This window comes from Lathamus discolor, chromosome Z (assembly GCF_037157495.1).
Source record: "Lathamus discolor isolate bLatDis1 chromosome Z, bLatDis1.hap1, whole genome shotgun sequence".
Lineage (NCBI taxonomy): Eukaryota > Metazoa > Chordata > Aves > Psittaciformes > Psittacidae > Lathamus > Lathamus discolor.
The window spans coordinates 25,453,547-25,479,186 of record NC_088909.1 but is presented as its reverse complement, the minus strand read 5'-3'; the positions used below and the strand labels follow the sequence as shown (position 1 = coordinate 25,479,186).

Below are 25,640 nucleotides of genomic sequence, written 5' to 3'. Positions count from 1 at the left end.
AGACAGCCCCTTCAAGCCCCCGTGAAGCCTCTTTACCACTGGTTACCTGTGTTATACAGGACATATCCATCGGCCTTGAAAGATGCAGGGAAGTGCCCGGTGTTGGTGAGCTTCACCATGTGTGTGTGGATGTCACCGGGAACGACATAGCCAAGGTCCAGGACGTATTCGGGCAGCTCAGCTCTGAAAGGAGGAGGAAGGACACTCTGTAAAGCCCAGCATGGCGTGGGGTGGAGAAGCAAATGGAGTGGATAATTCTGTATCCACTGCTGTGAAAACTCAAGCCAAGCCCAGGAAACCCAAGGCCTGACCTGAGCACCCAGTAATAAGACTTGGCTAAGTCATGGGGAGTGCAGGGCCTAGGATTTATCAGCCACCAACGGGATCTTCGAGTCAGTTTAAAGCGGGTACTGGACACAGTTCCTATGCTGTGAAAAGCCATTGCAGAGAAGTCCACTGCGTCTCCACGGGTCTCAATGAAACTGCTAAGCTGGTGTCCGGCCCAAGCCTGAAACTGCTTCAGGACCTTCTCACAGGATTTCCTTGCAGAGGATACCTCCACTGCTCTGCAGCCAGATCTGTCCCCAAAGCAGCGCTTGAGAGTATCGCGTGCAGTAACCAACACTACAAGATTGCTGTGAAGGTCTTTTTGCAGGCAATCCCACTTGGAAAAGCACATAAGGGATCTGGACCATTCCCTGCTCTTCCTGCTTAGTGGGGTCTGCTTCTCGGCACAAAGACACCGGCTTGGAGATGCCCCTTTCACAGCTGGTCAGCAGGGGTGGTGCCTGTGCTGTCTGCAAGGGCTTGCTGGTCTGCACCCCCTCAGCTCTGAGAACAGAACCCAGCAACTGTGGGGAGCGGAGCACCTCCAGAGCTCAGGGTAGCACTGTGCAAGTGAGGACACCGAGCTGCCCACAGGGAGCACGGCGTAGCTCTCAGCATCAGGCCCTTTCGGAAGTCTTCAGCTATTCCCAACTCTGAGACACAAGGAGCTCTCAGGGGCAGGGCTGCACTGCTGGCTGTTACCCTCGCGGCCCCTGGAGACAGGCTACAGGAGTCCCTACTAACTTGAGAAGCCTCCGATGTACACGCTGGTGAAAGGCAGTGTCCTCCGGGGGACGGGAGGCGAGAGCTTTCTGCTGCTCCAGGGCATGTTCCTCAATCAGCATCTCCTCCATCTGCATCTGCAGCTGAGCATCCCACTGAGGAAAGGAAAGACAGGGGCTGGTTAGCCAAGGTCCTTCCCAAGGCACAAGCTTGTCTCGGGTGGAGGATCCCACCCTGCTCTTGTGGAGAGGGGCGACGGAGTCAGTCTGTCTCACTGATCGGTGTCTGTGACACTTCCTGCTCTCTCAGGCAGGATCATATCCCCACAGAAATGAACTCCAGTGTCTCTGCCTGCCCAGTTATCAAAGCTGATCTGGACAGACACACAAACAAGCCAGAAACCTTCCAAAGCTCCAAGTATGTCCCTGCCTCCAGTCAGTGCCAAAGCAGCCTGGACAAAAGCTCTCCTGGAAAGGGAACCATGAGAGAGCTGGAGCCTCCTGGAGATACAGAACACAGCACAGCCTCAGGCTGCATTCAGGCTGCTGCTTTATGCTCTGTAAACCTGGCAGGGCTTGGCCGGTGAGCAACAAACCCCCCAGCACCGCCCTGTGTGTCCTTCAGAGCACCAGAAACCCAACTGCCCGAGCACAGCTTTCAGCATCTCCCTGGGGTAGTCAGGAGCTGGCGCATCGCCACGAGGGACAACTCCCAGAGGTGGGCAGCCCAAGGGGCACGCTGAGCTGACACACTCCGTGGCCAGGGGTGTGCAGGGAGGTGCCCAGTGCCGGCAGGGCCCTGGGCAGCTGCCGTGGGGCGCAGGGGCTCCAGTGTCTCGCAGGAGGGTGGCACGTGCGGGACAGGGCAGCAGCTCTACTCACCACGGTGCCCGAGTCGTCCACGCGGGGCTCGGCTGCCACAGCCTCCCCCAGAGCAATGGCCTCTTCTCTCTGGCTGCCTTTGTCCAGCTTTTCTTTGGCCTTTAGGAGGATCTTCTCATATTTGGCGTTGCCTGAAAGCACAGGACACCACCCATAGCAGTGGGGCAGCACAAATCCCACGGAAGACGGGAAGCCCCGTTCCCCCGACACCCAGACACAAACTGCTCCAGCAATGTAGGGAAAGGAGATCCTGCTGCTTCTCACCCCCACCCGTCTTTCTCGCCACACAGGAGCATCTCAGCCCCACAGCGTGATGCAAACCCAACCCCTGTCAAAATCCCTGCCAGCCTCTATTACAGCTTTCCCAAGCTTTTCTGCCCAGCCATCATCTTCCCAGTCCTCTTGGCAAGCTGTGCACGATGGTTCCTGCGGCAAAGCCCACATGGGCTCATCTGCCAGAGGCTAAAGAAGCAACCAGAGGGCTGACCTTGTCTGACAGCCCTGAAACCTCCAGGCCTGCTCGAGGTGCCTGTGAGCTGCCCTGTGGGCATATGGCATGGGGGAAAGCCGAGCAGACAGGCAGTGCTCACCTTTGATGTTCCTGGGCAGGTCCAAGTGGATCCTGGGAAAGGTCCCCTCTCCTTTCAGGGAGATTTTTTCTGGCTCCAGGTGACCCAGTTGGATCTGGAAAGCCCTGCAGAAGACTCCAGGCACTCCTGGCAGGTAATACACTTTCAGCACTTGCTGCTTGCCAGGTTCAACGTAACCCTGCAGGGCACACAAGAGGGAGGGACGCAGTGTACCAAAGACGATTCACTGGAGGGATGGCTCACATGACAGACGCGCTGAGAACACAAGACAGGTTCTCATACATAAGGAAACATCAGACATCACCACCTCCAGCTTTCCTGTATCCAAACGCCTGAGTCTCACTGCTCTTCTGCTCACAGGGTTTACCCTCTGCTAGCCAGAGCCAGGCACAACAAACCAAAGCTCTTTCACCAGCTGCTCTGGAAGAACGGAGAAGGGCCTCTGCTTCCAGCAGGGCCAGCAGCTCCTGGCAGCAGCTTGCAGGAGAGGACATCAGCATGTCACCCCTCAGACGGACAGGCACTGAGGAAGGTGGAAGCCACTTGGCCCTTTGGCTTCCTCTTCCCATCGCAAAAGGGCACCAAGACAGGAACACTGCTCCAGCTCTAAGACACCCAGGCAGGATGACAAGCTGCGATGGAGTGATGCTCCAGTGATGGCACAACCAGAGAGCTCAGCACTCAGCTCCAAAGAGCTCCCGGAGCACTCGTGCCTCCCACTGGTGCTTGCTGTAGGACAGCAGAGCCAGCGGCGCCCAAGGACAATCAGGGGCTCCGTTAGGATTCTGCTCGATGGACCTCCTCTGCCTCTGCAACAGTCGCTCACAGCCCTGTCTCTCCTGGCTGGTTTTGGACGGGGCTTGTGTGCTCATTCCCCCTGTTTTCCCCCAAAGCGCTCTCCTGGGCAGCCTGACACAGGCCGGGTGAAGCCCTTGTGCTACTCACCCTGCTGGGCACGACCAGGGGCACGCCAGGCAGAGGGCTGGCTGCAGTGCCTGTGCCGGGGCTCAGCACCGCAAAGGCAAATCCCAGTTTCCCGCTGTTTTGCAGGGTCAGCGCTGCTTCCGTGACTTTGTTAAACACCTGAGCAGAGGACAGAAGAGCAGGAAGTTACAGGCACACGTCTGCTGCCAAGAATTTCATTCCTCTTCCATCGGGTTGAAAGCAAAGGAACACAGCCCAGAAGCAGGGAGCGCACAGGAGAGATGGGCACTGGGCTCTCTGGGTTAGCCTGGGCAGCCCGCGGCCACAGGGTACCCCTGGGCCCTACACAGGAACAGCTATTTGTGGCAGAGGTGCAATAGCAACCATGGAAAGATCAGTAATAAAGCAAGTAGGGGACACAAGCTCTCTGCACTTAAAGGTGTCACCCAACTGCGAGCTGAAACACAGGAGGAGGCATTGGGGCATTTCAGGAGAAAAGGCACCTGCACACAAGTATTTGTGGGCACAACACAAGCCAAAACGGAGGGAGAGAGGGCAACGCACACAGGGCCAACAGCTGGAAACAGCTGTGGGGGTTGTAACCGGAAAGAAGTACAGTGTGGGTTATTCGGGGACATTCTATCCGGCTACGGTGACTGGAAGCCCAGGTCAGCTGCCTCCTTGGTTGATGAATCAGGAGCATTAAAAGAGAGCACCTCATTTGGGCTTTAGGAGCAGATCAGCGGATGGATGTCTGAGGGACACATCCCTCTGCAGATCACCACTGGGATCCTGCCTGCCCCAGGAGGCAGCGTTAGTTAGAGGAGGGATTCCCAGCTTTGGGCTGGGCTGGGGTGGAGATGGCCATTAAACGCCAGCTTGGAGGTATCCCCCAAACGTTGGACTTCCAAGCCACAGAGCCAGCGAAGCAGCTGGGAAGGGGGGAGAGCCCTGGACCCGGGTGGGCAGCAGCCCACCGGTCATGCTTGGAGGCAAGGAGCACTGACAAGAGCAGCGTGCGGTACCTGCAGCCCGCAGTCGATCTCGGTGGTGTCCAGGAGGTAGCTGATACGCGAGGCCTCCCCACGCAGAGCCACCTCGTAGCTCGGGCCTCCCTCCACCCTGCACAGCGCCGTAACCTGGCTGACGGTGTTGGCGTGGCCGAAGAAGGAGAAGCAGACGCGCTGGCTCTGGCCCGGCTGCAGCTCACCGTGCAGCGGCAGGATATCGAAAACCTGCAGGCAGGGAGGAGAGATCCACACGTGGAGCACGGGATTGATGCAGGAGAGCAGCCTCAGCTTGGGCCAAAGGACAGACGTGGCTGCAGGGGCCTCTTCCTCAAACACAGGCAACATCCTCCTCATCTCACACTGCAGCCGTTCCACTCACCAACGGAGAGACCATGGGGAAAACCTTCTCCCACAGTCCCAATTAATGCAGTAGCTAATACACTACATTCATTTGTGGTGTCTCCTGGCAGCAAGAAATTCTCTCTGCTGCAGAACTTGCCTTCAAAAACACCTTTTCCTGCCCTCAGAAGAACACGAGACTGGGAGCTGAGAGCCTGTGGAGCCGGGGGCAGGATCCAGCCCAGCTCCTCGCACTCCTCATGCTTTTCCCTGTCTCTGATTCACATCCTGCTCTCTCCAGATGCTGCAGCAACTGCTGCCGCAGCAAATGCTGCTGCAGGAATTTCTTACCCACCACTAGATGAGGACCAAGATGGATAAAATCCTCCATAGCTGCCGCACAAGGAATGTTCTTGACCAGCCCTATAACACCTCCCATGTGGCCTCTCCAATGACCAGTGATGCGCTTGTTATGACATGAGGCCACTCTGGAAGCAGCACCCAGGACACCAGTGGGAGTGGGAGTACGTAACTGCTTGCTACACTGGAAATGTGGAAGTGAGACAGATTCCCACTTACCTCCTCCACACCCAAGGCGAGGGGCTCTGTCTCCATGAACCTGGAAAAAGAACAGACCTTTGCTCAGGGACCTTGCAGTGGGAGGGAGGGAAGTCTGCACAGCAGCTCCTCGGCAGGATGGGGCCCCTGCGGGGGCATCAGTGGTGTGAGCTCAGCAATGAGCTCCAAAACTGGGATGGAGCAGGTCAACGCCTGGCAATGACACTGCTATAGCAGCGCTGCAGGCAGCTGGCAACTGCTTGCCTCCAGATCTGCTATCTCCTGCTGCGTGATTCTGAAGATCCATTCCGTCACTGGAGAAAACACCTTGGTGCAAAGGCTTAGCTCAGCTTTGAGCTCTCAGAGGTCCAAGGGCTGAGGCTTAGGGTTAGTCTGTCTCTAACCACGTGGGTCTACAACAAGAGTAACCACGAGAGATTCGTGCCTCAGAAGTCAGAGAAAGGGCACACGTTGGTCTACACTGCCTATGTCCAGCCACACAGCAACAGTTGGATTGTGTTGCTCATATCACAGAATCACAGAATCCCAAGGGTTGGAAGGGACCTAAAAAGATCATCTAGTCCAACCCCCCTGCAAGAGCAGGGTAACCTACAGTACATCACACAGGAACTTGTCCAGGCGGGCCTTGAATATCTCCAGTGTAGGAGACTCCACAACCCCCCTGGGCAACCTGTTCCAGTGCTCTGTCACTCTTACAGTAAAGAAGTTCTTCCTGACGTTAACGTGGAACTTCCTATGTTCCAGTTTACACCCATTGCCCCTTGTCCTATCACTGGATATCACTGAAAAAAGCCTAGCTCCATCATCCTGACACCTACCCTTTACATATTTGTAAACATTGATGAGGTCACCCCTCAGTCTCCTCTTTTGCAAGCTAAAGAGACCCAGCTCCCTCAGCCTCTCCTCATAAGGGAGATGTTCCACTCCCTTAATCATCTTTGTGGCTCTGCGCTGGACTCCTTCAAGCAATTCCCTGTCCTTCTTGAACAGAGGGGCCCAGAACTGGACGCAATATTCCAGATGCGGCCTCACCAAGGCTGAGTAGAGGGGGAGGAGAACCTCTCTTGACCTACTAACCACTCCCTTTCTAATGCACCCTAAGATGCCATTTGCCTTCTTGGCCACAAGAGCACATTGCTGGCTCATGGTCATCCTCCTATCCACCAGGACCCCCAGGTCCCTTTCCCGTTCACTACTTTCCAGCAGGTCAACCCCCAACCTGTACTGGTACATGGGGTTGTTCTTCCCCAGATGCAAGACTCTACACTTGCCCTTGTTAAATTTCATCAAGTTTCTCCCCGCCCAACTCTCCAGCCTGTCCAGGTCTCGCTGAATGGCAGCACATATGATCACTCTGCCCCACGTAGCAGCAATGACCAAAGAGCAAGGAGGAAAGAACGGGCTGGACAATTAGAAAGAAAAAAATGTAAACACACAAAGTCTTGTTGAGGCAGAGAAACAGCATTTTTCTCTCCTGACCAAAATAAACGTGCGTGACTGATCCTGGGAGTCTCTGATGACCAGCTCCAGCAAGGTCCCAGGTAGGGAAAGTTCCAGTCTTTGATCTCCCCTTCATGAGACCTGATGCTTGATTCCCTCCATGTCAGACTGAGTTAGAGCTGATGATTTAGAATACCAACAGTGCTTAGTGTGGACCAGAAATAACATCTGACACGCTGCCCTTCTGCAGGCTCCTAATGAACACTTTGAGTGTTTGGTGGTAACACCTTGGAGACCATCTTCATTTCCAGCTCTGGCACACAGCATCCCATGGTGTCTGCTGAGCGCCCCGGAGTGCCCCAGTGCCCTGGTCGTCTCCCCCAAGCCCTCCTAATAGCCACAGCTCATCTCCAGTTCCCAAGAGGTCACCTCCTCCGAGTCAGATCCCAATTCCCTTCACACAGCTGCTTCTTGATCGTTTCCCTTGTTTGTAATAACAGCGCTTCAGTGCCACGTGGTGAACTTTGCTGCGTTTCCTAGGGCATTACGGAAAACCATTTGCTACCGTCCTTCAAACTGCCCAGAGCAGACTTTTGTGCTATGCAGAGAAGCCGCAGCAGAAGGAACACTAGGAATGTGCTTCTAGATGTGCTTCAGCACCACTACAAGTTTGCTCTTGGCCTTGGAAACCATAGACCACCACTGCATGGTCCTCCTTCCCAGGGATGTCCATACAAGGGCTCCCTCCAGCATCTACAGCTGGACCTAAAGTCACAGCAGAACCTGCCATTCCTCACTAAAACTCTACATAGCTCTTCTGTGAATGTGACGTGCAGTTCAAGAGATGAACACTCACTTCAAGGGGCTGTTTGCCTCAGGCCACGAAGATCTGAGAAAGCAGCTTTCTACATCAGCCCTCCTGCCCCCAGGAACCCATACAGGCCTACAGCAAAGCAGAGCAAGGGACTGCGACAGCAGTGTGTCACTCTGATGGCAGTGCCTGGGTAGGATCTTAGTACAAAATGACAACAGATGGGCTTAGCAGGGAAGGACACCTTCTACATCCGCTTCTCCAAGTGCCGAAGCATGGCTTTGCAGCTGCAGAGATAAAGCAGGACTCCAGCTTATGGCTATGTGAAAAGGGTCAGTAGTGTCCTACAGTCCCAGCTTGGCTGGAGAATGCTGTCTCCTTCCCAGCATCAAACCGGCGGAGATCACCTGTTCCCTGAGCACCTTGGCTGAGCACAACTCAGAGGTGTGATTTCCTCAAGGGAAGGTTGAAAACAATTTGGCAGATCAGGCAAATGGCCTCGGGCTTTGCAAACCACAAACAGGACATCAGGAAGAAGAGCTTCCAGGAGAGGGAGAGGTGCGCATACCTCACTGGGTTCACCTGGCTGTCCTTCAGGAATGCCCAGTGGTACTGGACAACCAGTGGGCTGCAGTTGGTCATCTCCATGTAACGCACATCCTTGCTGTCATTCAAGATGCAGCCAAAGTCCACGGCCGTGCTCTGGATCTGGAGATTCGGGAAGTAGACTTCTCCCCGGACGGTGACCTGCTCTTCGTGAGGATGCTCCAGGAACTTGATCTTCAGAGCCTTCTCCGCTGCCCGGATAAGCAAATCCTCCTCATAAGCAGGGTTAAATCCGATGCAGAGTTGAAGTTCCTCCCCTGTCCTCAGCTTCATGGGCTGCAAGGAGATGAAGAGAAAATGTTCAACGTGTGACCCCAACACGGGCTTCTCGCTTCATCCTTCATTTTCTTCACGCTGTCTGACCAAGCACCGCACTTTTTTCTGAAGCTGCCTGAGGCTCACGGTTCTGTGCTCTGCACCAATACAAGAGGAAATCCACGTTGGTCTCCTGAATTCTGGAGCCGCAGAAGCCACCTGCTAAACACAACCAAAGCAGCACTCTGGTACCCAGGCCTTCGCCCTCTGGAGGAACTCCTTTAGCCTGCAGCACAGCGGTGGCTGCACCTCTGACAACACGTGCACTGCAGAGCCCATGCCCAACACCTTCCGCACACACCAGGGCAGGAGCCAGACAGCAGCTGGAGAAGCCTACCTCAGCCTTCCCAAAGGCAGGGCTGCCCTCAAAGACAGCAAGCTGTTCCCCAGCTTATCTGAGGATGGCTGCTGGAGAGCTGGCATGCCTTCCAGCAGACACCTTTCCTACAGCTTGCCCACAGCTGGGTGCCTGCTCCCTCCTCCGCCTGTCTTCAAGCCAGGAGGTCTCTTCCCGATTCAGATGGCATTCTGTTTCCTTCAGCAGCTCGTTTCACATCTGATTTAGCTTGGGCCACTTTACTGCAGACTCTACAGAACACACTTCCATCGTGGAGGACCTCCCAACAGAGACACACCACCACGTTCATCCCTCTTCAAAGCCCAGCAGCAACAAAGTCCGGGGCTGCTCACCTGAGCATCTGCAGGGAGAGGCTGCTGGTCCGCAGTGCAGATGGAGAAGGGCTGCTCTAAGGCAAGGACCACGCTGAGGGGCAGCGAGCACATGTTCTTTACAGAGAGAGGCTTGTACATCACAGCCAGGACATCACCGGGGTGCTACAGAAACAGGAGACAAGAAAAAATGACCTTGAAGTGGCCATGGACCTCCTCCCCTTCAGACGCATTTCAAATTTTCCAACCCCAAAAGTGCATCCATCTCTATTTACTCTTTTGATTGGTTTCTACCCCTCTGCAAAGTTTGTCCTCCAACTCTAGCAGACGCTTTCGCGTTTAGAACCCACAGCCTTCCCCAGGGGACAGGGAAACAGTCTCGCGTACAGATGAGGGAGCAGCCCCCCAGAGGAGGCAGCTGCTTCAGCAAGATCCAAAACAGAAAGTGAACCCACTCTGGCTCCAGTTGTGTGTCCTCTCCTGCCCAGAGAGCACACACAGGCACAAGGCACAAGGCCATTTCCACTCCCATACAGTAGTTTCTTACCACCCTATCAGCTCTGCCAGGCCCGCAAGGCAGTGATGCTGCTCAGAGGAGGCAAGCAAGCAGGATATGGCCTGCAGCGGACAGCCTGCAGCAGCCCGAGGTCAGCTTTGAACATTCACGGGCACATGCAGACAGCTCCAAACCTCAACAGTCTGGCCACAACCTGCTGCCCCTGCTCCACTGACAAGATGTTGCAGCCTCAAAGCTAAGCTCAGCCTAAGCCTTTTCCTCCTGTCCATGCATTGCTCCGCGCTTCCTGCATGGTTTATCTAAACTAGACAGTCTTTGGGAAACTAATTGTGGATGCATTGGCATCCAACTCCTGCAGTGTCGCAGCACGCAACACATGGGAGCATGTGGCATCAAGCAGACCACAGGCAGACATCAGGGGGAGCTGAAAAGCTTCTGATTAGATGTGAACTGCCTGCTCACAGGATTTGTGCTTCTCTGGAAGCCTGGGAAGTGGAGGAGAGACCTGAAACCGCAGAAACTAAATCATGAGCTATCTGCTCTTTTTCAGACACCTCACGCGACGGGGAAAGGTGATGCAGGAGTCGGGATCCAGACACTAAAGGGCACACACGTTGCACTGGTGCTCTCATCGCTGCAGCTGAAGGGCACTCGTGGGTCCTTTGAAGAAGGTGAGGCTTGGGAAAGGCAAAGAGGCAGCACCCATACCGACGGCAGGGAAGGCAAAGAGGCGCAAGAGATGCCAGTTTTTCCTCATCAGCTTGAGGAGTTGACAGGAATCTCAGCTTTTCTCAGCTTCCCTACACGATCGCTGCTCGGACATCACCACACCTTGGAAGATCCTCAAAACCCTGACTACAGACACTGGCGTCTCTCTAGAGGGGGGCATGCTCCCCCTCGCCAGAGCAGCTGTAATCTCAGTTCTACCTGGCTCAACTTAGAGAACAGCCTCATCTCTAGCAGCATCCTCACTCCTCTCACCACCACCTCAGGGAGGGTGAGGAGGGATCTGCTCTCCACCTGCAGCCCCAGCACAGCAAGTGGCTCTTCCAAAGCCCACGCTGCTCTCACGGGTCCCACACCTCAGCCCGTGCCCTTGGCTCAGCAGCTCAATTCTGTCTGCACCTCGAGAAGGGCAGAATAGAGCTGCGGAGACTGTCCCCAGCCCCACAGGGGTGAAATAATGATCTCGGCATTCATGACAAAAGCTGGGCCTGGCTCAAGTCAACAGCCAAAGCTCTGTGGACTTGGAGAACTTCCTCCTTAGGACACAGGCACACCCCAGCCACACCAGTCAGTGCCAGGATGCAATGCAGAGACTCACCTTCTCCACCCGGAAAGTGATTTCTCTGCTGGATATTTGCAGAGCAGGAGCAATGAACTCGCACGTGACGTCCACCTGCACGATCAGATTCTTCACTCCCTCCTTGCCCACGATGGCGTGACACAGCAGCTTCTCCTTCACCACCTGCATGCGAGCCACACGGCCCCCAGCGGGTGTTATCAGGGTGTCCACAAAACACACTGCATCTTTGAGCCGCCCACCCACACGCCCCATTACTGCATGAAGTTACAGCCATTGGTCTCCTCAGGAGCCCTCTCTTCTTTATAAGCTGCATCCTCTTTGTTCTGCACTCACGCGTCCCTCGTGTTACAACCCAACCACCACAAAAGGCCCTCAGGAGTCTTGTGCTGCCTACAGCTCTCAGAACAATCCCTGCCCAAACGGTTATTGCTTTGCTTTGTCCCACTGCCAAACAAAATGCTTACCGAAAACTGTAGGAACTCATGAAAAAAAACCAAACCAGACTGTATGAAGGGAAACAGGGGATAGAAGGATCAATGCCAGCAAATCCTCCCTTGCAAGTTTAGTGGAAAGGATCCCTGGGAAAACCCCAGACAGACAGCCTGCCTTCCTAGGATGTACTGTGTCCCCCTAGACCTGCCTGTAAAACAAACCTCCCCAGGAAAGAGATGTCTTCAACCTGGCATGAAAACCCTCTACTTAAGCTGGATGCTCTTACATCCAAGACTTTTCCTGATTCCTCCTCATGGTTTCACTTCCCCACATTCCTCCCTTTTTTCCTCTCTCTTCCCTCTGATAGACCACCACAACCCAACTCCTCCTCAGAGCCTAGAGACGTCAGAATCACCTGTGCTGCACGTGCACCACAGGGTCTTGGGCTTCTAACCAGCCTCAAGAGTATGAAGTTCTCGAGACCTAGGGAAGGTGGAAGACCCAGTCCCAGGCTCTTGGCTTGGACTGCACGAGCCAGGTAGCCACAGCTGAGCTCACAGATGCCCATTTGGCTTTCCAGGAAGGCACCCTCACCAGTGGCCTGACCATTTCCCTTCTGGTTCCTTCTTCCCTCTTCAGCAAAGCCTCATGGGCTCAGGACTGCACACGGACAGTCCCATCGGAGTCAACCAGCTGAGGGATCAAGTCTTCCTCAAGCTACCACTCAGGCAATCCTTTAAAACACCTCTCAAACTCTAGCAGCAGCAGGAGCTTAATGCACATTTATTCCCCATTCACTTAAACACTTGTGCCCAGTGCTCCTGGAGCCAGGGAAGGCACACCGGGGTCAGACGGCAGCTCCTCTGCAGAGCTGGATTTCCCCCGGAGAGTAGGGTCCAGGGAGGAGAACACTCAGTGACCCTGCTGAAATCTGCCCCTCTGAGCTGCAACCCAAGGGTGCTGCAAGACCTGCCTGCCCTCGGCACACGGGGGCTGGCTGAGGGAGCGGGGCGAGCGCTGATGGGAATACTGACACAAGTCAAGCTCTCAGTTCTAATGATCCCCAGAACACTTTCCCATGTGGACGGACATCATTCGGATCATTAGAGCTGGCACACTGGGTTCATTTCTCTCGTCCCGGTCTCCGGGCCGGACAAGCTCCCGGCCCGTGTCTGTCTACAGAGGAAAATCAATGCTGCTCCCAGACACTCCCTACCTTCCTGGGTGTTTTGTTTCACTCGCTGCTTCCCCACACAGACAACTGGCCATTTCTTTAGTTACTTTCTGCCTGGGCTCCCAGTCTACCTCTAACTTTAAGGCCAGCTGAGAAAACTGGGGCTGCTCAGCCTGGAGAAGAGAAACCGCGGGGAGACCTCAGAGCAGCCTTCCACTAGCTGAACGGGGCCTACAAGGATGCCGGACACGGACTCTTCTCAGGGACTGCAGCAACAGGACAAGGGGTAATGGACTTAAACTCAAACAGGGCAAGTTCAGGTTAGATACAAGGAAGAGGTTCTTCACTGTGAGGATGGTGAGGCACTGGCACAGGTTGCCAAAGCAGTGGTGAATGCTCCATCCCTGGCAGGGTACAAGGCCATGCTGGACAGAGCCTGGGGCGACAGTGCCTTCAGGCCATGTTTTGCTACCACCAAGTTGGCTTTATGGTAGCCATGGAACTCAAAAAGCCTCAGCAACTGACGGTGGCGAGCATGGAAAGCAACTGGTGCTGCCACGGTAACTTATGGCAGGAAACCAGGTTCTCAGAAGCACTTGCCCATTTGCTCAGGCAAATGTCAAGGGGCTGCAGAAATGCCCTGATGCAGAACTCACCTGAGGGGTGCTGCAGGAGCCTTTCAGCACCACCTCCGCTGTCTGGCCGGGCATCAGCTCCGTCCTCAGCGGCTGAAGCTTCAGCACGGGGCCACAGGAGGAAACCTTGCCCTTGCTCTTACTGATGCGAGGGAGACGCTTGCGCTGCTTAAGTGTGGTGCCACCTTCTGTGGTCCAATAGAGCAGATGGGTGCGTCGTCCTTTGTTTGTCATCTTGAAGCGGTAACAGCAGGGATCCAGGCTAGAGGAGAAGCAGAGACACAAAATGGCAGGGGAGCTGCTATTTGCCACTGGTCACCCAGCTTCAGCACCCTGAGGGCACGACCTGACTGCACACTCGGCTTCACCAAAAGCCAGACCTTGGCTGCCCCTAGGTTTGTCACCATCCAGCAGCTGCTCTGCTGGCACCCTTCCAGCAAGGAAGAGCTTCGTAAAGAGCCGGCCCCACATGCAAGTAGCTGGAGGAACAGCCTCGCTGCCACTCCACCTTCCCCTTGGGAGCTGTTGTTCATGCCTCTGAGGCGTCTCGTAGGGAGCATCCAACCCTCATTGCCCCCAACGTACCACCCTCTGGTGGCGGCTCTGCAGCCGACAGCAATGGCAACAGCTCCAAACTGAGCCCGCGGGCAAAGACATAAAGGGGGGCAGAAGACAGCTACATGAATCACACGGACACTGTCCCCTCCATTGTGCAGCCAGCTTGTGGCTGCACTGAGCACAGGAAACTCTGGACAAGCATCAGCCTCCCTGCGATGTCCCTGCGTACGTGGAGGGCTCGTGGGTGCGTATTTTACCTCTCCAAATCTATCCCAAGTACTTAAGGTAGGATTAAGCTGCTCTTTCTACCCCAAGAATTCAGGTATCGGAGCACCACGGACCCTCTTTGCAGCCACAGAAAGGAAGAGCCACCCCAAGAAGACTGTTCTTCTTCTCTGAGGAGGTCTCCAACACAAGGCAAACAGCACTTTTTTCCTCCTGTCTCCAAGAACATGACTGGTTTCAGACACACACCTTGGGACCACTGAATCCTCTCCTTCCAGCTCACCAATTTCAATCGAGACTCTTCATTTATCCCACTCCACCTCAGCAGACTTCCACACTTCCACACTTCCTCCCCCTTCCAGAGCTGGTCCTGCATCCACACTCGCTTGCCCGTGCCTCGGGAAGCAGGCAGGAGAAACCAGGGAAGAGCCACCACGTCTAATAAAGAGCAACCGGGCACGGAGTGGGGGAGAGGAGCCAACTGGGGGATGACACAGGGCAAAGAAATTCTGCTGCTCCTCCAGGGCTCCTGGCCAGAGGGGAAATAAACCAGCGCCATTCATTCAGTCGAGGAGCTGCTAACAAGCTACTGCCCAGGCTTGCTGCTGCTCTGAGATCTTACTCCAGACGGAATGGCAAAGCAAGCAATATCACTGCAGAGAGAAACATGTCTGTACTTGTAAGGCAGCATTTCTCAGCTGGAGGCTTCCAGGACCTGCTCTCTTCCTCCAAATCTTTGTTTGATAAAGTGAGGAGACAAATGGATTATGACTAAAGACAATTCAGCAACAACTTAGCAACTGCTCTCCAGCTCGGTGGCTTTCAGAGTACCTACTGACTTGCAGATGGCCATAAAATGTTTCCAAAGGAAGCCCTGTGGCTTCAGGGAAGCAGAGCCAGGACTGTGAGCACTGAAGAAGCTTGAGGGACTGCAGCAGAACTCCTCCTTGCTGAGCCCATGGGGAAGTGGGAGCTGAGAGATTCCCTACCTGAAGCAGGGCGCCAGGTTGAGCTCCGGGCCAAAGGGTTTGTCAATGACAATCGTGGTGCCAACGCCAACAGCCTGGACGGGGATGACGTAGGCACGACTGTTCTCAATGAACAGCACCACCTCGTCCTTGAATTGCTCCGTGTCATCCAAGTTTGCAGTGACAGCCAGAGACACCTCGGCCTTGGCAGGGATCACTCCCTGACTGGGTCCAACGGTCCAGCACGAGTCTGCACCAGCCTGGAAGACAAACAACACTCATTTAGGACGGAAACCACGGACCTGGCTGCCACCAGCCAAGGCCTGCCCAGGCAACACGTTCACACCGAGCCAGTGGGTGTGAAGATTCCACTGACATTCATGTACAGCTTCTCTGGCTCGTGCTGACACAGGGCAGCTCGCTTGGAAAGGAGCCCTGAGAGCTCCGCTCCAAACGTGAATCTGAGAGTCTGCTCCCTGACAAAGCTCATTTATCAAAGCTTGGCAACAAGCCCGCCAGAAAATTGTACCCCAGAAACTATTCCTGAGGAATGAGGATGGGGGTCTCGACGGAGCCAGACCTTCAACTCCCTGGCGTGACCCAGCACAGCCCTGCTGGGCCCGCCCAGGCCAACAGCCCACGCCAACAGCCCAGGCCAGGGGAGGACGATTTGCATCCTCTCCTCATTCTTTCAGTCAGCATCTGCTCTGGCTCCAAGGGGCAGCACCGTGCACTGCTGAACAGGAGACCTGCCAGGGCCACAAGGCTCTGCCGAGACACATTCCCTTGGGTTTCTAGGTCAGCTTCTGCCTGCCCCCAATCCAGCCTGTGTCTCAGAGACAAGAAACCTCTTGGAGCCACGCTACAAAATACCCCCACTTTCAAGACAAATACCCAACCTCTGATAACATCTCTGCTACTTGCTTATCCTTGAGTGCGCCGCAAAATGATGCCGTAGCTGCATGCACTGCATGCACAAAGACAGTGGCTATTTCTGACCCTATAGCAGCTTCTTGTACTATTGGGCATCAGAGCTCCTGAGTAACCAGTAAGGGCTGGGATCCACCACTTCAGAAGTTCACCACGATAATCAGAATCTTATCCCAGCACAGACGTCCATCGTGAATGAAAGCTTCCACAATCTGGTTACAATGGACACCAGTGTGCAGCTGACGGATGGAGGGAGGGAAGGAGAGAGGGAGGAAGGGACGGATAGCTGCCCCAAGGGATGACTGAGGAGACACCACAATCAGCTCTCTTGAATCTGTTTACAGATGAGTCACTGAAGTGATCTGGTCACTCTGGCCTTGCACAAGTGACAGAGGAAGCAGAACTCCACGTTACAAATGCAGCTGCACTTGATCAAGCCGTAGCTCTAGCGAGAGCCGTAGCTCTAACAACAGCATTCCCATTCTCAGTCAGGCTGAGTCACTGTCCTCGTAGGGCTGCTCATGAAGGGGAAATAAACCCCGTCCTGCACCAGCTGGCTGCAGAGCCTTGTCCCAGGTGGTTCAGCATTCCCGGTGGGGGGGACCCTCTGTTCTTCATTTCAAAGCTGCTCCTTATCCACACAAACAGCCAGTGGCAGGAAACAGCCCAAAAGCACCCCGAGCCCTGCAGGAGGCGGAGATCAGAGCCTGAGGCTGGCTACATGCTCCCGCCAACAACCGGCCTCCTCCTGCCTCCTCAGCATCAGCATCTCCTCAGCACAAGCACGGGGACCACTGTGGTTTAGCCTCTGCCCCGAGCACCGTCAACGGGATGTTTTACGGGATCAAGGGGCAGAGCTTGTCTCCATTTGTGCTCCCTGTCCACAGCTCACCCCTCCATGATCGCATCTGCCCTCCCTGCCAGGCTGGGGAGGCCAGGGACACCACTCTGCGCATCGCGGCTCTCCAGGGCACGGCTACGGCTTGCCCAGCTGCTGCCAAGCGCAACATTTAAGAACCAAACTGCTCCTGCTTTGCCTTTGGGAAAAGCTCTCAGCTTGCTTCTAGAAGCACAGCTGTCTTGAAGACTTCTAACCCTCTGTAATTCAGTTGCCAATAGGCACAGCGCAACAGGACATGTTTGCTTTCCCCTGACGAGCAGAGTAACAATTGCTTTGCTTACCAGCAAGTAAGAAAGGGCACTGAAGGAGGCAGCTGCTGAGGGCACTGGGGTGCTTGCTCTTTGCAGAGGTCAAAAGCAGATTTTTATGGTGCGGACAAAGCAAGCTGCCTGCGAATCCCCCACTTTGAGGTTCTATTTAACCCCCAAACGCCTGGAAAAGCAGCAGGAGGGAAATTCAGCCCCCTCCTCCTTGCCCAGGGGGCTGAGCCTGTGCTCTCACACCCTGCTGGATGCCTCATGCGCAGACACAACCAAGTCCCCAGCCACAGGCCTGCGTGAAGCGGCTCCAGAACTTCAACAACCCAGCCTGCAGAAGAACAAACCTCCTCTCAAGCCCCTCACAGACGCCCCTCCGGTGGGGAGCACCCCCCAGACCCAGCACACGAGCCCTTCCTGGCTGCATCAGCCCCTGTCAGAAGACCCCACAACCTCCTTCTGCTCCGCAGCCTGTTCCACCCTGCCGCCTCCAGGAATTAAACAGCCTCTTTCTGCAGCCACATGCTCTACAATGTTACAGAGCACACAGGCTCTGCAGGTACACAACCCTTACAAGTCTGCTTCTGGGCAACAACCCAGCTGGTTTGACCCCCGAGGAGGTGTGAAACCCACTTCACCCTAAGCGCCTTGAGGACAGACCTCTCAGTTCCAAAAACAAAGACTCTCACAGCTAAACGCCTTCCACAAAATAAAGGGAGAACTTGCAGAAATGAACTCCTTTCTGCTCAAACATCTCTGCAAACTCTGTTTTACTGACGGGTGCCCCAGCTACAAGTGCCCCCGGAGCCAGGCTCCTCTTGCTGCACTCGGATGGAACATCTGGCTTTCTCTCTCAGACACATCTCAGTGACGTGGAAATGTTGCATAGAAATAAGTGCTCCAGTCACAGGCTGCTATGGGCCACTCACTTGCTCTGGAAAACAGCCCCAGCGACACTTACCATCTTTGCCGAGAAGGATGCGGGGATGACAGACTGATTGGAGAGGTGAAGGGTCCGGGAAGCATCTTGTAGAACTTGGATGCTGCCAAAATTTATCTCACTTGGGTGCACGTGGACAACTGGTCCTTCTCCAGTGCTCAATAAATGGATTTCCTGCTCCAGGAGGCAGGCAGGAAAGAGAAAAAAACAACAGGGAAGGTTTAGAATGACTGGACAGCTCTAAGGGGGCTCGTAGGCTGAGGGAATTCTGACTGTTTGAAGCTGTCAGGGTTGTGAGGCTGAAACAGGAAGGCTGGAGCAAAGGTGGCACCTGGAGTGGTCCCTGCGGATCTGAAAGCCACAAGATCCCATTATGAGGGGATATAGAACCCCCATCTCCCACGCATGCTTTTCACACCTCCTCCATGCTGTCAGCTCTCCTTCCGCTACTCTGTGCCTACGCCTGCTCCTTGTACTGCTCCATCATGCCATAAACCACCCTCCCTGACTGCTGCGGCTGCACAGCCACACTGCACAGGAACTTCTTCAACCTTCCCAAAGCTTCTCCTGTGAAAACCAGTAGAGGCTGGAAGCAAAGCTCTTCTCAGCAGAGATCATGCAAGTTAGTTGCCTCTCATTTGTGCTTGTGTGCATTCCTGGTATTACTTCTTTATTGCACCAAGATATTCATTACTAATTGCATCATTCGAGCAGTATTTTTTTCTGCTGACAGCCTGAGACCCAAAAGTTTGTTCCTGCAGAAGGGGCACAAACTAGCGGAGGAGGAATGTGGATCCTTTTGCTAAACCCCCTTCTCACATCACTAAAACCAATGAGAATTTATCCAGTCTGGCGGGATTTCCCCAGCTCCAAACACCCCAAGCCTTAACCAGGCTTGTAGAGCCTGAAGAAGGGAGGGCTCTGGGGAGACCTTAAAGCACCTTCCAGTGCCTAAAGGGGCCAACAAGAAACTTTGAGAGGGGCTTTGGATAAGGGCCTGCGGGGACAGAACAGGGAAGGACGGCTCTAAATTGACGGGGGGGGGTGGGGGGTGGTGATCAATATGGGATCCTGGGAAGAAGCTCTTCCCTGTGAGGGGTGGTGAGGCTCTGGCACAGGTTGCCAAGAGGAGCTATGGCTGGCACAGGCTGCCCAGAGGAGCTATGGCTGCCCCATCCGTGGCACTGTTCAAGGCCAGCTTGGATGTGGCTAACAGCTCCCGAAGCTGCACTCAAGCCATAAGGCAGACCTAGAGGAAATGACACCCAGAAACTCCCATTTGTGCAGGCAACACCCAGCCAGGTTTTGACCAGCATTTGCGGGCTGCGAGCAGCAGCCGAGCACGAGCGCAGCGCCTTGAGGACGGATTGACTGGGCACAGGGTCACTCAGTCCCATGCCTTCTCCAGGCATTAGTGTTGCTTATGCCACGAATGCCTTCTTTCCTTGTAGACAACAGCCATAGATCATTTTCCCTGGAAGAACCCCTGTACGCTCTACATCCCACCAAGATGAGAGGCACAAAGGCACACGTCTGCCCCAGCACTCACCAGTGGGGATTCTCTACTCCCAAACACCGCAACACGAGCAATGGTGTCCTGCTTTCCCGTCACCTGGACTTCCAGTGTGAACGGGATCTCCACCGAGCTGTGAGGCTGGATAATCCCACGGGGCTCAGGGCTGGAGTACCACACAGCAGCAGCATCCTTGTTCTCCTATAAGGGACAGAACCAAACACGGCTTCAGACTGACCTTTGAGGAAACTTTCAACTCTTTAACATCTACCACAACGCCAACTCACACACGTGTCTAAAAATGCCTAGGAGAAAGCAGAAAGGCACAACTCAAGATGCAAGACATGTATGGGTTCAGCATCCCGAGGGGGGCCAACAGCTGCTGCCTCCACAACCCCCCGTCCCGTGCTGGCAGCCTCCTTGCAGCAGCTTTTCACAACCCTACAAGTTCTCCCGCATTGAAAGCATCCCGAAGACTAGAATATAATCTGCTTCCTGGAGAGTTTAAGCTGCTTCCTGGAGTTGACATTCAGGTAGCTTCCTGTTCCCAGCAAACCTTTAGGGTTGAATACAAACCAGCAACATCTTAACCAAACCCGGTTTTTCCCTAACAAACCCCTAGGTGACATTGGAGGCAGGAGGCAGATGCGATGCCAAACCTGAGGAAGAGCCCAGTAGCAGCCTGGAAGGTTGCTGTCGTTCACAAGGGTCAGCATCTGCTGGTAAGGGACTTTGAGAGAGCATCGTCCAAAGGTCAGAGCCGGGTGGAGCACTCGCAGCGGGGGAATTACACATCTAGGCAGAGAGATGAGCAAAAGGGAATTAGATTCTGACACAGCGTTGCTTACTTGTTTACTTCTCAATGAGCACCAAATGGAGCACGACCCATTTGTCACCGTCAAATAGACATTTGATACGCCTACAGTGAGAAACAGCCTTCAACTTCTTTTTACCCAACAACCTCTTGCAAAAGAGGGGCAGACCCTGAGTCTCAGCATCACAAAAGCTGCTCAGTGCCCAGGCAGAGCACGGTGCCCTGTCCCAGGTCAGCTTTGCCCCTCCTTTGCCCCAGGAGGCTCGCAAGGACCCTCTCAATGGCCCCAGCGAGGTGTGAGCTCTGAGGGAGCTTTCCCACCGAGGAGCAGCGCTCGCCAAGGCTCCAGGAACACCAGACTCCAGTGTCTCAGGGAAAACACCGCTGTGTCCCTGCCTGAAATCCAGCCCTTTACCCCAGCAACGCAGGGTGCAGGCCACCACCTGCCCTGCGCCGTGAGCGATAACCCTCTCCCAGGCCCTGTGGCTGCCTTGCTCCTTTCCCCACGGGTCCGCACGCCAGCTGCTCCCATTTGCACTTGTTCTACACAACTGCAGCCCAGGCACTGACTGCACAACTCTGCCCGGGAGAGGGAACAGCACCGGTGAAATGCATCCCTCGTGCCGTTGAACTGACGCCCACCGCAGCACAACAGGCCTGAATGTGGCTGAAGCAAGAACAACTTTGAGCTTAACTCCAAGAACATCAATGCTCAGCAGAGCCAGACGGAAGCACAAAAACCTGAGCTCACCTTCCACACCAAGGACTACTTTGTCTGTCACAAGATCTCGCCTTTACTTTTCCCTCACCAGTCCTGCCCTAAGCCCCTTGCCCGTCTGCACGGCCCCTCCTTAACTGAGGCAGACAACAGCTTGCAGCAGCTGCTTGCTGTGGCCCAAACCAGTCCTGGATTCTGGCCACAACCCAGCACAAGTCCAACACTTGCAGGAAGGAGGAGAGGCGGCCCTTTGGAAACATTACACCTCAAGCCCCCAGAGCAGGCCGATAAGGAATATAATCACAGTTTCCTGTAGGAGAAGGCCCTGGGCCGTGCCTGTGCCTGAGCACAAGTGCTGCTCATAATGGACTGCTTTCCAAGCGCTGCTGTTCTCCTGTCTAGCTGGGCAGAACTAGCTCATTGAGCAATGCTCCTCGTTTGGAGCTGGAGCCAGCCAGCTCTACGCAAGGCAGCACCACTTGCTTCTGGCAGATGCATAGGGAAAGAAGAGGGGCTGCAAGGGAAGCGTTGGTACCTGGCTCTGACGGGCAGTGATAACACCTCTCTGCCAACACCATCCACATCAACCACCAGGGCCAGCTTGTATCTCTTCACAGTGTTGGAGCACAGGGTGACCTGGAAGACAAGAGCATCAAATACTTCATCACTCCCAAAACCCATCGGCCATATGCAGTGCCCTCCACATCTCCTTCCACAGCAAGGAAAGGGAGGATTTAGTAGATATGAGGAAGATGAGGTATCAGGAAGAAGTTCTTCCTTGTGCGGGGGCTGAGGCCCTGGCACCGGTTGCCCAGAGAAGCTGTGGCTGCCCCATCCCTGGCGGTGTTCAAGGCCAGTTTGGATGTGGCTTGGAGCAGCCTCGTCTGGTGGAAGGTGTCCCTGCCCATGGCAGGGGGCTGGAACTGGATGAGCTGCAAGGTCCCTTCCAACCCAAAACAGGCTAGGATTCTGTGATGTTTGCCTTTAATTCTTCTGCTGGTTCATGTGTAGAGCACAGTCTCTGGCAGTAACAGAACTCTTTGGACAATACCTGAATTACTGAATGCGCTTTGCGTTGCCAGGGCAGATGTAGAGCCCAACACTAGTGCCCAACTCTTACTCGCAGGATGCTCAGAGCCAGCAGTGCTAAAGCCCCCTCAATGCCACCGAAGCTCCAGCTCCACCTCTGAAGCACACAGGGCTGGACTCTTCGCGTACCTGGATATCCAAGTGTCCCTTGGCGCAGATGGTCCCTGTGCAGGGCCTGATAGTAAATTCAGCTGGCTTCTTGGCACCTGGGGCTCGCTTTCTCCACGACGGACCAGTGCTGTCTGACACCTGAGCAAAACTGGTCACGCTGGGTGCTCCCGAGCCGTCCCCAGGAATGTGAAGGTTGAAGTTGAAGGGCACCGAGGAAGTGTTAGTGAGGCGGCAGCACAGGGTGCGAGGAAAGCCTGGGAAAAGGACACAACAGGAGTTTATTATCCCGTGACTCCTGGGGTGGACATCCTGCGGTGATAAAACTGCGCTTGGAGTTTGCCTCCTTTCAATGGCAATTACAGCTGATTGAGAAGCTCTGTAGGGAAGTCGTCGTCAATTACGGTCAATTTTACGCTTGTCACACAGAAATGCCACTCTGACACAAGTGCCTCTAACTGTGAGGAGCTCTCACCTCCCCCAGACCAGCACCAATTCCTTCTCAACCATGACGGTGCATCCAGAACATTTACTCTCAAAAGTCAGTCCAGAAAAGTCCCTGTGAACTCCACAAACACTCCCACAGTTTTCGAGAGATAAAAGCAGTATGTTGTCATCAAAGAGATGATCCAGGAAAGGAAAGGAAAGATGAAATTGGCAGCCACAGCATGATGCAGAGCACTCTGAAGCAGTTTCTCCAGACAGGAACCTCGGTGCATCTCCTGGTTTGGGACAATCGAGACTGAGCCTGTGGCAGCTCACGGCCCACTTCACTGGAGGCAAACCTGATGCTTGCTCAAGAACAAGCAGGACCTGTGTCTCACCCTCCCGAAGGAGTGGGGACAAACGGCCATGCTGCACACCGCCTTTCATTACCCCACAAAGGCTGACATGGCTTCAGCTTTGGTACTTGCTTTCCATAATGGAAGCCACTGACACAATCGCAGCTGATCTGGGGGGTTGAGTTCACATTTAAACTTGAGACCATCTCAGTGAGAAGTCCTTTGCGAGACTGAGGTGGAGAACCAGAATCTGCATCTCAGTGGAGAAGCTCTGGGTGCACAGCCGCCAGCTCTGTCAGCAGAGCTGGGCTTTTGGTGGGGAAGGAGGAGCCCATGTCTGAAGACATGGGCGCCCAATGCGGAGCTACTGCTTGGCCATGTTACCTGGGAGCTGACAACGAGTTGGCCTCACAGCACTAATTGATTTCTCACGCTAATGGTCAGGTGGGTAAATGGTGCCCTTGCCTCACAACAGCAAAATTCACCCAGGGCACCTACAACTTGCCTTCAACTCCCTTCTCCAGTTGGCCGCGGACAAGAAAGACTTTCACAGTCATTCTGTTGCTGAGGACTGGCAGATTGGGGCTGGACTGACTGTGAAGGACACCAGAGAACACTGACTTTCTACTCCCTCCGTTCTATTTGAACCATTCAATTGGCTCTGTGCCATTCTGTCTGGTTCTGTTTGATCTCATGATGGCAAAATACTGCCTAGACCTCCCACCCTGCAGCCCAAGCCCAGGGCACACTCACCAAAGGAGACTTCACCGAAGCGGAGGGACGATACATTGAAATGAAACGCCGGCCCAGTGACACAGCCACTGTGAGGACAAAGGCAGAGGAGACATGGCCTCGGTTAAAGAGAACTGCAAAGCCTTCAGCTTTCCTTACCGTTCCGGTGGGTAAAAGCCGGCCTGAGAACCTCAGGGGGTTTCACATCAAGCCCTCACCCTCATGCTCAGCACAGCATCCAGGTGGACGGGAGGCAGCCAAAGCAAAGCGGTCAGCAGCCCATAGCTGCTTGTGGGGCTTGGGGCACAGTGTCATGCAGGGTATGCCCCCAGGTTGTTGATGGCCTGAGGAAGGACACCAAACAAGTGATGGCTGCGTGCCTCAGTTTCCCCATCTGTAATGTGTTGGACACAGGGGTGTCCCCAGTAAAGCACACTCAATGTAACTACCCTTCCCAGCCACAGCTTTCCTGCTTTGGCATTTCTTAGCTGGAACCGCTCTTCCCATGGAGTACAGGAACACCTTCCTCAGAAGATCTTGATCCACGCAATCGTTATGGGGGCAGGACTTTGAGACACGAAGCCGGGGGAGCCCCAGACATCCCTTGACAAGAGCCGCAACAGCTCAACAGAGCGGACAGTTGAATCTTGGAGGAAAACATCAGCCAACCACCAGGGCACCAGCTGACCCATCCAAGAGCAACACGTCTTCAACCACCCAACACAGAATCGTCAAATCATCTACGCTGGAAAAGACCTTTAAGATCATCAAGTCCAACTGTCACCCCAGCGCTGCCAAGCCCACCACTAATCCGTGTCACTAAGGGCCTCGTCTACACGGTTTGGGAACACTTCCAGGGATGGTGACTCCACCACTGCCCGGGGCAGTCTCTTCTAATGCCTGACCACCCTTTCGGGGAGAAACTGTTCCTAACATCAAGTCTAAATCTGCCCTGCGCACACTGAGGCCGTTTCCTCTTGTCCTTTCCCTTGTTACTTGGGAGAAGAGACCAGCCACCTCCTGGCTCCATCCTCCTTTCAAGTAGTTGCAGGCATAACGGAACCTGAACACACCGCATCTCCTCACCTGCCCTTAAATTCAGCAGACTTGAAGGCTCCAAACTCCAGGACTCACCAACATCCACCTGAATCACCACGTGAAGCTGCACAACACCCATTAATTTATTTCATGGTTGATGCCAACCAATGCCAGCTCTGCCTCTCAGCTCAAAATCAAGGACCACAGCAACTGGTGTGTTCAACCCAACCTATTCCATGGCTCCCTCTTGCTGACAATTCCACTTCACTTGCTGCTGCGGTCGCAAGGAGTCAGCGTCAAACTGGAGTCAAGGTTAGTGTGGGCTCCTAGTGTGGGGATGCCAGGATGAGAGCCAAGATCAAGACCTCAGACAAGCCTTTTCTTTCTCTGCTCCATCAGCAAATGAGGTAGGTGGGAGATGACTACCCAGAGAGAGCTACAGATGTGGCCGCCAAGCTCTTAGAACCCTCCTCACCTCACAGTCAGCGTCAGAGGCTCAGGGGATCCCTTCACATTGAACTGGAATTCCTCTGTGAACTGCCCCATGACACTGGCATTGAAGGAGATCCAGATGGCCTGATGATCAAAAGGCAAAAGCATGCCCTCCCGGGGGCCAAAGGTGAAGCAGGAGCCCAGAGCTCTCTCCGGAGGGACCACGCTGAAGGGAGTCTCAGTAACTCCTCTGTTGAGCAGGAACACCTGCAGCAGCAGCGAGAAGGCAACATGGAAATACATGAGGAATCCTCTTTGCTTACAGAAGGCTCACTTCTTTTCTAGTTTAGCAATTAA

General features: G+C 54.5%; 1 protein-coding gene across 1 annotated transcript in view; it reads right to left on the bottom strand.

Moving 5' to 3' along the window:
• LOC136005903 (hydrocephalus-inducing protein-like) overlaps window positions 1-25,640 on the bottom strand; it is a gene marked incomplete at its 5' end in the record, with an annotated part of 43,525 nt that overhangs the window by 4,277 nt on the left and 13,608 nt on the right. The window contains 16 exons of the mRNA XM_065663793.1: window positions 47-183; window positions 1,072-1,205; window positions 1,932-2,062; window positions 2,522-2,699; window positions 3,467-3,604; window positions 4,471-4,680; window positions 5,374-5,413; window positions 8,193-8,506; window positions 9,236-9,379; window positions 11,056-11,199; window positions 13,300-13,540; window positions 15,051-15,289; window positions 18,079-18,231; window positions 19,607-19,771; window positions 21,649-21,738; window positions 22,441-22,556. Of these exons, the coding sequence (XP_065519865.1) occupies window positions 47-183; window positions 1,072-1,205; window positions 1,932-2,062; window positions 2,522-2,699; window positions 3,467-3,604; window positions 4,471-4,680; window positions 5,374-5,413; window positions 8,193-8,506; window positions 9,236-9,379; window positions 11,056-11,199; window positions 13,300-13,540; window positions 15,051-15,289; window positions 18,079-18,231; window positions 19,607-19,771; window positions 21,649-21,738; window positions 22,441-22,556 (2,574 nt within the window). The remainder of the gene's footprint in view (window positions 1-46; window positions 184-1,071; window positions 1,206-1,931; window positions 2,063-2,521; window positions 2,700-3,466; window positions 3,605-4,470; window positions 4,681-5,373; window positions 5,414-8,192; window positions 8,507-9,235; window positions 9,380-11,055; window positions 11,200-13,299; window positions 13,541-15,050; window positions 15,290-18,078; window positions 18,232-19,606; window positions 19,772-21,648; window positions 21,739-22,440; window positions 22,557-25,640) is intronic.